The 15,894-nt window shown below is 38.1% G+C and overlaps 1 protein-coding gene across 3 annotated transcripts in view; it reads right to left on the bottom strand.

Moving 5' to 3' along the window:
* Positions 1 to 15,894, bottom strand: part of Dock11 (dedicator of cytokinesis 11) — a 195,480-nt gene that overhangs the window by 58,914 nt on the left and 120,672 nt on the right. For all 3 annotated transcript variants that reach the window (XM_050121924.1, XM_050121926.1, XM_050121927.1), the window contains 6 exons: positions 15,205 to 15,383; positions 13,412 to 13,528; positions 11,341 to 11,416; positions 10,662 to 10,771; positions 8,487 to 8,598; positions 1,629 to 1,695 (listed from right to left, as the gene is read on the bottom strand). In XM_050121924.1, the coding sequence (XP_049977881.1) occupies positions 1,629 to 1,695; positions 8,487 to 8,598; positions 10,662 to 10,771; positions 11,341 to 11,416; positions 13,412 to 13,528; positions 15,205 to 15,383 (661 nt within the window). The remainder of the gene's footprint in view (positions 1 to 1,628; positions 1,696 to 8,486; positions 8,599 to 10,661; positions 10,772 to 11,340; positions 11,417 to 13,411; positions 13,529 to 15,204; positions 15,384 to 15,894) is intronic.

Genomic DNA, 15,894 nt, shown 5'->3' with positions numbered 1-15,894 from the left:
ACTATAATGACAGATTTAAAAAAATTTACAAAAACTTGCCCAGGTCAAACATCCTTTGTGTGCTATACCATGCCATAGCCAAGTTTGCCAGCACTCATTAAGACAAAACATCTTTCTTAATTACAGAAATGTGGACAAATGCCATAGTTTTGCACAATGGTATCAAAATTCTATTATCAATAACCATAAACACATGAAGTTAGGAAAAATAACATTTAAATCCCTATGTGCTCACAGCTTCAAGTCCCATGAAAAGCAGGCTAATCTTCCTCCACCATCCCCTCCCTTCTGTCTCTTTTCAAGCAGATTCTCAACATCCGTTGTCTTCAATGGAAAATATGTCCCAGCATATTTAGTGTTTACTACAGATGGGGGGACAGGTCAGGAAATTAGAAAGAGGACCATGAAAAGGAGAAATAGGTCTTCGGGGAGGGTTAGCGAAAGAAAAAAAAAGGAAAAAATGAAGCTACATTACTTGAAAGCAGAAATGAGGCTAACAGAGGGAAGAAGGGGTCCAGTCGGAGTGGGAGGCAGTTAGAGGATGAGCCAAGAGAGAGCAACAGAAACAATTTGGATGAAAATGCCATTACGTGGTGAAGGAGGGTCTTTTGTCTATGTGTTACTTTCATTGGTTAAATAAAGAAGCTGCCTTGGCCTTTTGATAAGCCATCCCTTAGGTGGGTGGAGTAAACAGAACAGAATTCTGGGAGGAAGAAGGCAGGCAGACAGAGCCACCATGGAGCCAGCTACCAGGTCAGACATGCTAAATCTTTCCCAGTAAGCCACAACCTCGTGGTTCTACACAGATTATTAGAAATGGGCTGAATGAAGATGTAAGAATTAGCTAATAAGAGGCTAGAGCTAATGAGCCAGGCAGTGTTTAAATGAATATAATTTCCTTGTGGTTATTTCAGGTATAAACTAGCCAGGCAGGACGGAACAAGGAGCCCGCACCTCTTACTACAATTATGGAAATCTCATTCTTTTTAAATTAATTTAAAACAAACTAATAAATTCATATATAGTAGAATCCACCCGAAATCTTAACTGCTAGTTAGATTTTTTTTGTAATTTTTTAAAAACTTGAATCAATTGTATAGATAATGAGCTTTTGATAATGATAACATATATAACTCCTTTCAATCACTATGGTTGGTTTCCCCATGTGTTTTAAAATACTTGTAGATGTATATTTCTATATATATATATATATATATATATATTAAACTACATCTCTCTGTTCCTAAAGTGGGTAGTATTTAGAATTATTCAGCTCTACTTAAGAGTTCAAACTTTAAATTTGAGCTGCTCATTAATTCTGGATCTTTTTCAGTTGAACAATACAGGCCAGCTACCAGTACTCTAATTTCCTAGCTTTCAAGGGCATACTAAGATGCCCGCACATCTGTAAGATTATTGGATAGGAGTTTTGTATGGCCTCATAAGTATTTCATTTCCTTGCTTTTATCACTGGGTGAAGAATGCCAGACTCTAGATTATTAAGAAAATTTAACATTTTCTATCACATTAGCCAATGGGCAGCTGAAAACAGGAAAACTGTAACATCTAAGTCCTTCAACTCAGTTTTTCCAAATAAGAGGAACATTTAGGAAAATACCACAACTTACTCTAGAAGTACGAGAATATTTATGAGCTCCTGGGGAGACACTTTATTCCAGTAAGTCAAGAGAGTATCTGAAAATAGGAGAAATAAGGGGTTAGATCTGAGAACAAAAACTGAGTGACCTAGGTTCAACCAACACCATACACTTCATCTCTTTTTGCTTCCTACTGCCCAACACCCACACAGGATAGTAAACATTCCAGGCTGGCCTCAGATCCATTAGGGGGATAAGGAGCTAAGGATGACTCCTAATTCTCCTGCCTCCCCTTCAGAGTGCTGGAATTAAAATGTCTGCAGCACCAAGGGGCCTTCCCCTTTCCCTTTCTTTAGACAGGATTTCAATACTCAGATTGGCCTTAAACTTACAAGTACCCAGACTTTCTGCTTCGTGCCCTACCTCCTGAGTGCTGGGATTACAGTATGTTTCATCATACTGTGCTCAAAATGGCACACACACACACACACATACACACACACACTTTTCACATTGGTTTCAAATGTATCAAGCAATCTGTATCTTAGTTTATAACCTTTTTATTTACTTTGTAAATGTCCTTTGGTATGGTTTGCGCCAATCTTCCTATCATAATTGAAGACAAAATAAGAAAAGTTTGTTGATCCTTTATACCCAAGACTTAGCCAACTCTAACATTTCACAAATAATGATAGGATTATGGGCATTTTTCTGAAGAGGTGGGTACCTTTTTCTGCTTCTCAAAAGGTTGTTAACTAAAACAATTAACAACTATAGAGGATACAAATTCTTTTCCTCCATTTTCCTCTTTTTATAATAAGGCTGATGTTCTATTTGCTTCCAACTACTTCAGACAAAAGAATGTTTAAAATCTAGCTCATGTCTCTTTAACCTATTTCTTTCATTTCTCCAATATATCTTTTCTGATTTACCTCTGCCGCTCCGTCCCTTTCTCCCTCCCCTTTTCCCTCCCTCCCTACTTATAGGATTTATTTTGTTAGTTTGAGACAGGGTCTCATAATCCAGATTGGCTTTGAATTCCTGATCCTCTTGCCTTTACCTCCCAAGTGATGAGACAAAGGAAATGTACCACCCTTGCCCAGCTCTGACTAAATAATAATAATAATAAATTATTAAAATTTTGTTAGTATATAATTTCTTTGGATATTCCTCTGATATAGCTATCAGTATTGGCCATCCCTATTGTAAATGACAAAATCTTTTATCATTAAAAAGTAGATATGTGTCTCTCTCTCCACCCACAGCCTTTGGTAGACAGTGACTGAGGAGCCACTGCCGATTTTATGATGGTGTTCTTTTGAAAAGTATTTTTTACAGTTATATTTATTATCACATTTATGGTGTGGGAGCATATTTGAGCTGCAATGCTTGTAGAAATTTGAGGACAATTTACAAGTCGAGTGCTCTGTTTCCACATATGGGCCTCGGGGATGGAATCAGAGTTACACAGTTGTTGTTGCCACTGCCAGCTAGCTCCCTGGCCATGGGTGAAGGTGGGGTGCTGGTATGGAGCCCAGGTTGGCCTTAAGCTCTCCAGTCCCCCACCTCTGCCTCCCAATTGCTGAAGTTTTAAAGCATTTTCTAAATTTTATTTTTAAATTGGGGTCTAGCATGTCAGGAAATTGTAGTAGTAGGTCGCGAACCCACAATCTTCTTACGTCAGTCTTCCGGAGTAACTGGGAATACAGCATGGGTCAGTGCCCTCAGCTTACTCCCAAGTATTTTTATAAAAGCACAAAGAGTAACCGTTTCAATGATTCTCAAATATTAATCATCAATAATCAAAGTGGTTTTGTTATCATTTGTTCTAAAATACCATTTGTTTTAAAAGATTAAGCTGACAGCAATTTCTGTCCTCCCCTGCTGTGCCTGGCCTTTTGATATCTCCTGGGAAAAAAAGTAAACCAGTAGGGGGCATGGTTGTGCATGCGCAAACCTCATAAACCAATAGGGGGCGTGGCCGCGAATGCGCAAACCCCCTGAACCTGTATGGGGCGTGGTCGCGCATGTGCAGGCTTCCTAAACCAGCAGGGGCGTGGTCGCGCATGCGCAGGCTTCCTCAGCGGTCGCGGGCTTTTCGGCCTGTCCTCAGAGCGTGGTGGCGCCATTTTGGCAAGCGGTGGCCGTCACGCTCTGCTTTTCTTTCACCCCTAACAAAAATGTTTTGACTTTTTTCTAGGAAAAAGAAATTGGGCCGTTCTGTTCATCCTCCACTCCACCGGCTCCTGGCTCCTCTGGACTTCTGGGCAGGTCTGTAAAGGGGCAGGCAGGGCGAAGCCCTTGAGGCCGCGCCTGTTGCCTCTGGGCAGGGCCGCAGGAGCTAGTGGTCTGGTCAGTGGACCTGTCCCCTCAGAGGCTCCTCTGCCATTTAGTCAGTGGCACTGCCAGGCCACTGCCACCCCCACCCTGCTCCATAGTAAGAGATCGGCCAGTGGGGCTGCGGGTCGCTAGGCAGTGACAATTGTTCCCTCTTTGGCCTTTCTGTCTGTGGCACCACCAAGCCCAAAGCCTTCTTGCTTCATTTCCAGTAAATGAAAGGAGATGCAGGCTGTCAGCAGCAGCGAAGACGGGGGAGGTGGTAGGAGAGCCTCAAGGGCAGGCAAAGCTAAGCTTAGTGTAAGAGATCTGATGTCTGATGATTTTAAAAAGGCGTGGTTATCACTGAAAGACATCCGTGATAAAGAGCTTCACCGTTTACAGATGAAATTGGGCAGTATGAGGAAAGCCAGGTTGACGGAGGGAAGGCGGCATGGCCCTGTAGCAAAAAATAAGCGAGTGACAGAGACACAGAACGTCCCTGATTCAGAATTGTGTGAGCGCTGTTTAATAAACGAAACATACAGCAATATGCTACAGCAAGAATTTAGTAACGTGCACCAAAAACATCTAGTGCAGATTGCTGAGCTCACTGTAGAAAATAACAAATTAAAAGAAGAAAATAGAAAGCTTTCTGATAAAGTCAAAGCAAAGCGGCCACGTATTCCTCTATGTTTTTTGGATAGTGATGATGATGATTTCATGCCTGGTATTGAGTTTGAGAGGAGACAGGTTTATAACGTAAAGGAGCCTTCCTATCCAGTACAGTTGCCTGCTAGACGGGTTATGGAACCACGTAGGGAACAGACAAGATCTTTATCTATTCTGGACGTAGAACCAAGTCCAGATGATCATCTAATTCTACTCAGCAGTCAGGAAGCAACCATCCAGGTGCCAGAGACCCCTCTTGTGGACTCTGCCTCTGTTAAGGATAATCTTGCTAAAGAGGCCAATGTCTTACCCTCACGTATAGCTTATTCTTTACCAACTACATTGGAAACCCCAAAGAAAGATACCGTGATTTGTATCTCAAGCCAAAAGTCCTCCACACAAAAACAGGGAAAAGATACCCTTATTTCGAGTATTTCCAGCATTTCCCCTGGAGAACCTATAATAATATCTGAAGCCTCAGAGCAAAACATGCCTTGTAATTTTAGCAAGGTTTTGCCACCTTTGACAAAGAAAAATGAATTAAATAGTACTCGGTTTCCTATGAACTATAGTTCCAAATATAGTCCGCAAAAGAAATCACCACTCCATGGGTTCAGTTACAAAAATGACAATTCAGTGAAATCTAGTAGTGCTCCCTTACCTTCCAAGGGAAATGAGAGTGCTAGTCAGTCTAAAAATGTAAAAACTTGTGAAAAGAAGCCTGAAAGTAATTCTGAGGGAGTTCCTATGGTGTCTGTGTTGAAAAGAAGAATCACCAAATAGAAGGGAAGAAGTCGCAGCTTTTTCTTATAAGGAAAATAGGAGGTTTTTTTTTTTTCAATAAGATAGTGTTGCTGTAAAATTGAGACTATGGAACTAATAATGAATAACACGGTAACTTGAAACTCTTCGACAAATGCCCTTTAGGACCCTAATATAGTGAATTGCGGTTAGTAAAATATAGAGGACAGAGAAGGAAACACTTCAGAACACCCCTGCCCCCCAAACAACAATGTGTACAAGTAGAACAGAACTTTAAATTAAATTTACTAAGGTCATAACAAAATTTTCATTCCAAGAACTAACAATACAGTATTTCTTTTAATATTATAAAAACTATTATAAATTGTTATGAAATGTTTTAGAACAGTCATGGCTCTAACTAAGAAACCCCGTAAACAACACAGTCAGTTTCCATATTCTCCCATTTTTATCTTTGTGGGAAGGTAAAAAGCATGAATTGTGGTTGTAATTAGGTAATCTATTATTTCCTGAAACCTCTGGTTTTAAAAATTATTTTACTTCTTTTCCAAAACATGGAGGCCCATCGGAGAGCTTCAATCTAATTCTGACAGTTTACTCCTGAAACCAGTAGATTGCAGAATCATTTGTATTGTTTTTCGGTATGCAATGGTAGAGTCCCAGCCCTTAGGAAGCTTATTCGCCTGTGTTACATAGTGAGTTCCAGGCCAAGCTAGGCTAAATAATGTGTTTCCATCTCAAAAAGAAAAAAAAACTATTTTTTGAGTTGTATTAATATATTTTCACAGCTTTTATTCATATGTGACTAAAGGTTTTAGTATTTCTACAGTTAATTGGCTATCAACTTAACTGTTCATCTGTATTATTTGCATTATTATATTGAATAATTTTATATTAATTGTAGTATTTGTATAATTTGTATTATCTATATTATTTATATTACTTTGTACTATCACATAAAAGCAAGTAATGCTTACTAAAATTTGATAAAGATATTCTGAGGGTAGAGCTCATGTGCCGAGCTCTAGATCTCATCCCAGCACCAGAAAAAAAATTTAAAATGAAAAATAGTTGACCATGCTAGCATATGTCTCTAATACCAACATCTGGAAGATAGACAAGACCATCCTTGACTATGAAAAAACTATTGAATTTGTTATCCATATCTGACTAATCTGTTTTAATGTTTATTTGTCACAAAAATAAAGTATGTAATAGTTAATAAAATGGATAAAATAGGCTGGAGGTATATAGCTCATGTCCTAGACCCTGGGTTCATAACTCCAGTAACAAAAAAAAAAGTTAAAAAATATGGCCAACGGCCGGGCAGTGGTGGCGCACGCCTTTAATCCCAGCACTTGGGAGGCAAAGGCAGGTGGATCTCTGTGAGTTCGAGGCCAGCCTGGTCTACAAGAGCTAGTTCCAGGATAGGAACCAAAAGCTACAGAGAAACCCTGTCTCGAAAAATCAAAAAAAAAAAATTTTGGCCAACGTATTTATCATGGCAGGGAAGCACTTGCATACGAATGTACAAGACCCTAGGTTTGCCATCTGACACCAGGGAGATAAATGGAACAGCCAAGTGCGATGGGAAAAAAGTGAAACAGCCAAGTGTGGTGTGTACCCTTGTAATTCTAGCACTAAAGAGCCTAAAGCAAGAGGATCAGGAGATGCCATCTTTGAATAAATCGTGAGACACTGTCTCCATTGGGGCTGGAAAGATGACTCAGCAGGTGAGAGTACTCTTTGCTCTTGCAGAGGACCTGTGTTCAATTCCCAGCACCCACATAGTGGCTTATAGCCATCTGTTACTTCAGTTCCATAGGAACTCACGCTCTCTTGACCTCTGCAGGCACCAGGCATACATGTGGTACCCATACCCACACACACAAAAAATAAAAATAAAATAAGCAGGGCATGGTGGCGCATGCTTTTAATCCCAGCACTTGAGAGACAGAGGATAGCCTGGTCTACATGGCAAGTTTGAGGTCACTTAGGGTTACAAAGTGAGACTGTTTCAAAAAACAAAAATAAATAAAAAAGAAGAAAAAAAATAAAAATATAAGAAATTTTAATTACAAAATAATTATATGATTATGATGATTAGTACCCAGGTATCTTTTGAATTTATTTTAATTTTACTTACTGATTTTTGAAGTGCTGACACATTTATTTTCTTTTTTATAGTGCTAGGAATTGAGCCCAGGGTCTCAAATATGCTAGCCATGTGTTCTACCATTGAGCCCTCCTCTAGTTTATATTTACTTTGCTACTTGTACATATTTTTGAGGAACATGTAACCTGTGAACACTGTATAATGACCGCTTAACGTGGATTTTATGTTCTTTAGACTTGCACATTATTTGAGCAAAATATTGAGAAATGGAAGAAGAGGGTGGTAATTGTATAATAGCTGTGGCATTTGAGAGAAAGGTAATTTTATTTTAACTTCTGAGGACATGTAGTTAATCTCTTGTTTATAGATAGTCATATAGTATAAAAGAGAAGCTAGTAATGTTAGCAGATAATACCATTCTTTTCTAAGAAGAAAAGCAGTTTGACAGCCTGACTCCAGCTAACACCAGTGATGCTGCGGAGACAGTGACTCCAGACAATACCAGTAATGTTGCAGAGACAGTGACTCCAGACAATGCCAGCGTTGCTGTGGAGACAATGACTGACTCCAGACAATGCCAATGATGCTGTGGAGACAGTGACTCCAGACAATGCCAGCATTGCTGCAGAGACAATGACTGACTCCAGACAATGGTGGCATCCTCTACCTTCAAAAAACCCTGTTTTTGTTTCTGTTTTTATGTTTTTCAAATAAAAGCTAAAATGTTAATTTTGTATTGTGATTATTTCCTTCCTGGTATATTAACTACTTAACATATTTTATGCTTTGTATAAAAATCCTTTAAAATTGTTGCTTAATTTTTATAAATTAATCAGTAGTTATTTTTAAATTATATCAAAGACTCAAATCCACAGGAACTTATTTTATGTTACCTTAAAGGATATTTTATGACTTAAATCTTTAAAGATCTGTTTCTAAGATGCATGTTCTTGATTTACAGGCCTGACCCTACGAGGGGGGAGTGTCTAGTAGAATTCCTGCTGAATATGCTCATTTCTCACCTTCAGAAATCATCTTTACAATATATAAGTAGCACATCAAGAGGTTTCTGATTTCATACTGATCCAGACGATTATACTGGGATACACTACTCCTTGAAGAACTCTGTCGGGTCTGTAAGATAAAAGAGAGGAGATTTAGGGAACAATATCATAATTTACACAACCTTAAATTCAATTATTTTTTTAACTATTTTTCCTATTTGGGAAAACTATAAATACAAATTTTATGGTATATTTGACAGATAAATGGGCTGAGTCTTCATTGCTATAGTACCTAGTAATATCACTGGAAATGACTTTGGGGTCTTCATAAAACATAGCCATTAATTATGTATTTATGTTTACTCCCATATGCTTGTGTTGTAATAGCAAAAATTTAAACTACTCACATAAAACTTTCAGAAAGAATAGTTTTTATGTGTAGGAGGGTTTAAGGTATTTGAAAGCTCAGAAGTAGATCACTTGCCTATCATATACAACTTTCTGGGGAACCATTGTGGCCTCAAAATTAAACTTTTAAATTTGAATCCCTACTTAGAATGTATTAATAATACCCAATCCCCAACCATCAAATTATCTATTTTAAATGGACAAATTATACAATAATTAAAATAAGAAGGGCCAGGTAATATTTCCAAATTATATCAAAGTAGTGATGTTCCTATTACTTAATGAGGTCTGTTTAATACCAAACCATGGCAAGATGTCATTTATTTGAGGTTCTTTATAAATAGAATAACAACAATGCAAAGCCTTACTTAGCTCAGCTCAGAGTACTGAGTAGCTACTCTGAGCTGAGCTAACAGGTACATAGAATTAAGGTAGGACTTACTAAGAACTTTGAATTGGAGTGAAACAAACCTCAGTTCTAATTACTTGTCAGTCATATCACTTCCAGTAAGGTATTTAATTGTTCTGACCTTATCTGTGACAGTATCATCAAAATTCCCAACCAGCAGAAACGACATCACCTGAGAACTTAGAATACAAGTTAGCAGGCCCTGTTTCAGACCTACTGAACCTTTCTATGGTGAGGCACAGCTATTCATTTTTCGTTTTCCCTCAGGTGACTCTGATGCACACCGAACATGCCACAGAATAGGAAAATTGCTGATCTCTAAACATGGGGTCAGGTGTGACTGGCTTACGTCAAAATCTCAGTTTCACTTAAAAACAGGAATGGGAGTTTAATATTTTAAAAAAATATTTTACAGATCCTTCTAAGTAATATATGATTTTACATAGTGTCACAGAAGTTTACTGTCTAAAATGTGGTATTTGGGCCTCAAGGCAGACACATTTTACATTTTAATCTTAGGCTTAAAACAATATGATGTAAGAGTTAGAGGTTTCTAAGGCCTTAAGTAATGCTGGAACTCTGAAACTATCAACTCGAAGACCTAAAGTTTCTCTCAAGTTAAATATTATTTTCATTTTGGGAACTTATTCCCCATGCTGGGTTGCCTTGCCTAGCCTTGATACAGGGGGAGGAACTTGGTCCTGTCTCAGCTTGGTGTGCCATGCTTTGTGCCCATGGGAGGTCTGTCCCTTCCGAACAGAGATGGAGAGGTGGATGGGGAGGAGTAGATGGGAGGGGGAAGTAGATGGGAGGCGGGGGGATGGAATGAGAGGAGGTAGGGGAAACTAGTCGATATGTAAAATAAATGAAATATTTTAATTAATAAAAAATGTTATTTTCTAAAAGGCAAGATTGAATCAGCCCTACGCTGATGTGATTAAAATGCAAGGCAGCTGAGAAATTTTAAACTGGAACCTACCCTCTAGGTTACAGTAAAGAGACAGCTTGAGAATAATTGCCTTACTCCCTTTGGTAAATTGGGCATTGTGGTATTTGCCTGTGGTTGTAATTACTCAAGAGGATGAGACAGGAAGATTGCTTGAGGCCAGAAATTTGAGATCAGCCTGAGCAACATAATAAGACCCCAATTGAAAAGTAGTAAATTGGTGGTGGAAGCAGGAGACTGTGAGTTCAAGACTAGCCTGGGTGACATAAGGAGCTTGAGGCAGGGATAGGAAGGTACTACTAAAGTATTCAAGAATTGTGGGATGCATTTTACAGATCCAAAATAGACTATAGGAGACCAGATAGCTGCATGCTTATTTTGAAAGATTTTAGTATAGTCACGAGGTTATCCTATAGGTTTTGGTTCTTACATTTTCACCAGTGTTGCTAGGATCTGAGAATCCTGTTACTCCTTCCGGGATGAGGGAACCTCTTGAATCCTCCCTCTTAATTCCATGACCATTTTGAAAAGATCCATAGGCTGGAAAAAAGTTCAAGTTCTTGTTAGCAACAGGAAGAACCATCCAGATAATTTTAAAACTAAGTGCTACATTATTTTAAGTAAATATGTGGTAAAGCAAATAGATCCTGGTCCTCTACTGTGAAATTCATATTTCAAAACACCACAAGAAAACAAGTAAAGGTGAAGTGATTTTCCCCTCTCAAAACAATTTGCTATGCAATTCAGTTCCTTGGAAGTCATATAATAAATCCAGGTAATTCACAAGACAGCTTATCTGTATTATAGGTAAACAAACACAAACCTAGAAAAGGAAGTGTCTTACCCAATATTGATGAAAGTTAAGAGGAAAGGAAACCACTGTTTTTGTTTTGTTTTGTTTGTTTTTATCTCCTAGTTTTTCACTACACTTAGCCTTTTTGATCATGCTCAGACAAACTAGAAAATGTGGCTACCTGTGTGAGTCATATTTTAACTAAACTTCAGGAAAGATCAGGCTATGGATAGTTTTACCATGAAATCTTTCAAAAAGAGCGGAGGTACATTTCTAAATCCTCATGTTATGCATAATCTTTAAAGAGATGAATTACCTGTGTCTTTGTCAGTGGTCAGGCTCCCTCTGCTTGTTGGTGAAACAAAGCCACATGGAAACTCATCCCTGGACGCCTGTAACAGAATGTGATGCTTGAGTCATTTAACCAGTTTTTAAAACTGAGGCAAGACATCTGAATTAGACTGTACCCTGCTTTTAAACACGGCTCACTGGGAAATTACAGAGGTGCTCTTAGTATTTAAGGGGCATGTTTTAAAAAATGGCTGCTAGCCTACTGTAGTAATCACAACCACTGACCAAGTGATATAACCAGATGGCTGCAATTGGTATAATCTAAACATTGTTCAGTTCTGTTCCTTGGAACCAGGGACAGTGCTAGAAGTTGAAGTGTAATGAAGTCTCTAAGTGAACATGAGCTGCAAAAGAACAGAGAGCGAAACCTTTCCAAATAGCACTGTCGAATGTGTGCAGTGAACACGACTGCTGTGTGAAGAAAGACCAATGGGACAGCCAGGGACATTACATCCACACTCCACTCATTAACCCCATCAAGTGCCGCAAGCAAGAGAGCTAGCTACCACTCAAGCTGAGAAGTGGCTTTTCCATCCGGTGATGGTGGTGTGTGCCAGTAAGCCTAGCATTCAGGACACTGAATCAGGTGAATTGTTCCAAGTTCCAAGTCAGCCTAGACTACAGTCACAGTGAGACCCTGTCTCAGAAAACAAACAAATGGGACTGGAGAGGCTGAGCTAATTGCTCTTGACCAGAATTCAGTTCCCAGCACCCATGGTGACTGCCCATAACTCCAGCTCCAGGGCATCTGACATTGTTTCTGGTCTCTATAGGCACCTGTCCTCATGTACAAACCCACACTCTGACATATGCATAAACATACAATTTCAAAATGAAAATAAAATGTGCCCTTAACTGATCTTTAAAAAGCTCTTTCTCAGGAACTTAGGAGTGGTTTTCAAAATCATCAGGGACATTTTACAGGGAAAATTTTCCAGATTATATTATAAAGCAGAGTTTAAGCTGTTATGCAACTATATGAAGTGATGATGCAAAGTCCACAGATGATCTAGGACAATTCAGAATATGAAGAGGGATAGGAGTTAACACTTATACTGGGCCAACAACTACAAAGCATACAATCTGGGCACTATTTTTTTGAGGGCGTGTCTTACTGTGTAGTCCAGGCTTGCCTCAAATTTGCATCATCTTGCCCCAGTCTTTCAAGTGCTGGCACCTGGCCTGACACCATTGATTTAGGAGAGCCACTGGCAAATGGGAGAGCATCCAAAAGCATTAACCAAGAAAACAAATGGTTTGCAACAAGAAATGACAAAATAATGATATGTTGGCCTGGAGAAGAGTTAGAAGGCATATGTGGAAGGGAGAAACTGTGAAGGTGGAAACTAATGGTTTATAGGTCTCCAGAGGGCAGAACTAGGAGCGATGAACAGAAACCCTTCCAGGTCTAAGGTCGAGGAAGAACAGCTTAACTATTGCAAGGGCAAAGGTTGTCAGGACAAACAGAAACCTAGTCACCTTGAAGTGCCTGAAATAAGTCTCAGGCACTAAGGGGAAGAGAAAGAAAGCTCGCCCCGATGTAATAAACTAAAAGAGACTTACCAAGAAATACTAACCAGAGACTACCAAGGATAAGGAGAAGCAAAGGGACTTGAGCCCAGAGTCTGATAGCAGCTCTGCAAGTGAAGATACTTTCATCTTGTTCTCCAGAAAAATGAAAACACTGAAGTGTATTAATTAGCAGCAAATTTTAAGGAACAAACTAGAAACAAGGCATCTGTGGTATTCTTTTAGACCTTGTTATTCAAAATGTAGCCTTTGGACTAGACAGAGGCAGCCAAAGCTCGTTAGACACAGGGACTCTCTCAGCCTAGGGCCTACTGAATTAAGATCTGTGTTCTAGCACATCCCCTCCTTATCATTTGAGAAGCACTGCTCTAGGAAAGGCAGGAGAAATGTAGAAATACACTGAAAAGTCCGTGCTTACAGTTGAGATCCTATAGCAGATGGCCTCAATCCCAAATGCAGTAGGTAAAACAAGATGTAACTCAGAACAGAAAGACATTACCACTTACAGAATTAGGCATGGCTGCACAGGAATACAAAGTATCTCGGCCTGCCAGTCGCTGTATATTTTCCAAGAGCAGTCCAACAAATGGGAGGTACAACTGTGCTATTTTGGCTTGCTGATTCTGAAAAATAGTCAAACTTCATGGGTAAATAATATGTATATGATTCACATGAATGGAATTGGCCCCATTTGTCAGATTAAAAGAGTAACGGTCAGCTAATAGCTTCAAAATTTAGAGGCATGGATCTTATAACTAATTGTCCGTGAACTTGGTTGCTGTTTGACTTATTCATAATATGGAGTCCAGTGAGAGCTTTCAAACATAAAGGAAAAGGTTCTTTACAATATCAATATTTTTTTTTTTTTGATTTTCAAGACAGGGTTTTTCTGTAGCTTTTTTTTTTTTTTTTTTTTTTTTTGGTTCCTGTCCTGGAACTAGCTCTTGTAGACCAGGCTGGCCTCGAACTCACAGAGATCCGCCTGCCTCTGCCTCCCGAGTGCTGAGATTAAAGGCGCACACCACCACCACCCGGCTGCTATTTATAATTTGAAAAGATATCACAACCTACAATAAAATAATTTATATCACAAAACGAAAGAGTCAATTTACTTTTAGATAGACCCATGAAAAGAAAGGCAATATTTACAAATAAAAAAAATCTTGGTAACTAAAAAAAAACACAACAGATGGGAAAATTGTAGAAACAATTCTACCTACAAATCAGCTTTTCAAATTAATTATAGTAACAATTTATATTCAAATTTACATTTGAATGTTAAAAAGTAAAGGATGTATTATCAAACATGAAATATTATATTTTTTTGAGTCACTCAATACCAAAGAAATAACTTAGGGTTAATCCAGAATCACTCAGTCTGTAGTTTAATTTTCCATGCCCTTAAATTGCAATATTAATGACATTTAAAGACATATTTAAAGTAGTGACAGACAGCAACCAGTGCTATGGTCGATGTTAAATGTATGTAAGATTTACAGCCACATCCATGGCTACCGACAGTAGAATACTATCATAGCAAATCTTTTTAGTATAAAGAAAAAATCATATTATATATTTTATACATGATAACTTAATGTCTTATTAAACACATCAATATCACATTTATTTAGAGACATTACAGTATCTGACAGTACATTCATGCTACAACTCTATATGATGATTTTTAGGTATGTGTGTGTCTGTTCACGTGAGCACAGGTGCCCTTGGAGGCTAGAAGTGTGTGATCTCCCCGTAACTGAAGTTACAGGTGGTGTAAGCTGCCAGATGTGGGTACTGGGAACCAACCTGCATTTCTCTGCAAGAGCGGCAAGCATTCTTAACTCCTGACCTATCTCTCCAGTCTCTGTATGACTTTACAAACACGCTAATTAGTTTATGGAGTAAATCATGAGAGAGTTTGACTGGTCCTAATATTTATAGTAAATATAAGAAAAATAAGCAACCTAACTCATTTCATTGTCACATAAACAGAGACCTTTATATATGTTAATTGAAAATATGGCTTGAGTGGTAGAATATATGTCACTACATGCAGAACCACGGCTTGTTCCCTACCCAGCATCAAAATATTAAAAAATGATTTGAGAAAATGCTTTTCTTCAAGTTACTGCACGGTATTTTAAAAAATTTCATGGCCTGAAATGAAAAAATACCTTCTTTATACAAATACCTTTTCATTGATATTCATACCTTTTCCCTCACTGTAAACATCATCTTGAATCAAAACTCTTAGAAAAATTTACTAGTGTGCTCCCAAGAACTCTATAGACATCCTCACCTTGTGCTGGTATCTAGTATCAAATGCATGTTTTATCAAAAGATTTTTTATGACCGAGATAGCTGTATATCTGATCTCATAATTGTCTTGAAGAGCAATGGAGGTTTCCCGCAGAAGTAGACCAACCAAGAAGTGATGCTTGCAATACTCATCTGATAAACTGTATTCAAGATTGGAATCTGCAGTACAATAAAATTTGTAACTTTTAATAAATATACAAAATTTGTTATTAGACAATTAAAATACTATAATTATCACTTAATTATGTGGTCATGCTGGCAAAAACTTTAATTTTATTATTAATCAATCTGAACAATTCTTCTATAGTATAAAATGAGCATGCAAAATTTTTACTAAATAAGAACACTTCTAATTAGGGATAGATGATTGTTTTAATGATTAATTCAGAAAGCAAGATGGTCATGAAGATACATTCTCCCCTAAATTGTTTGAAGTCTTAATACTCCTACAATAGAAACTAGAATGAAATAATTCTATATTTTGCAATATTTTAACACATTTCTCATTTTGACTATAGGCTCAACTTTCTAGACTAATGCTTGATTTTCTTATCTATGTATATTTATAAAGAGAGAAAAGAAGACAAAGCAGACAACCCCATCATCCCAACAGTATTATTGATTGTTGCAGTGATCATTACCTATCAGCCTGAACATCCACAGTAGACAC

Source organism: Alexandromys fortis, unplaced genomic scaffold, assembly GCF_014885135.2.
Source record: "Alexandromys fortis isolate MF-2015 unplaced genomic scaffold, M_Fortis_MF-2015_v1.1 scaffold_189, whole genome shotgun sequence".
Taxonomy (NCBI): Eukaryota; Metazoa; Chordata; class Mammalia; order Rodentia; family Cricetidae; genus Alexandromys; species Alexandromys fortis.
This window is presented reverse-complemented; position numbering and strand designations above follow the sequence as displayed.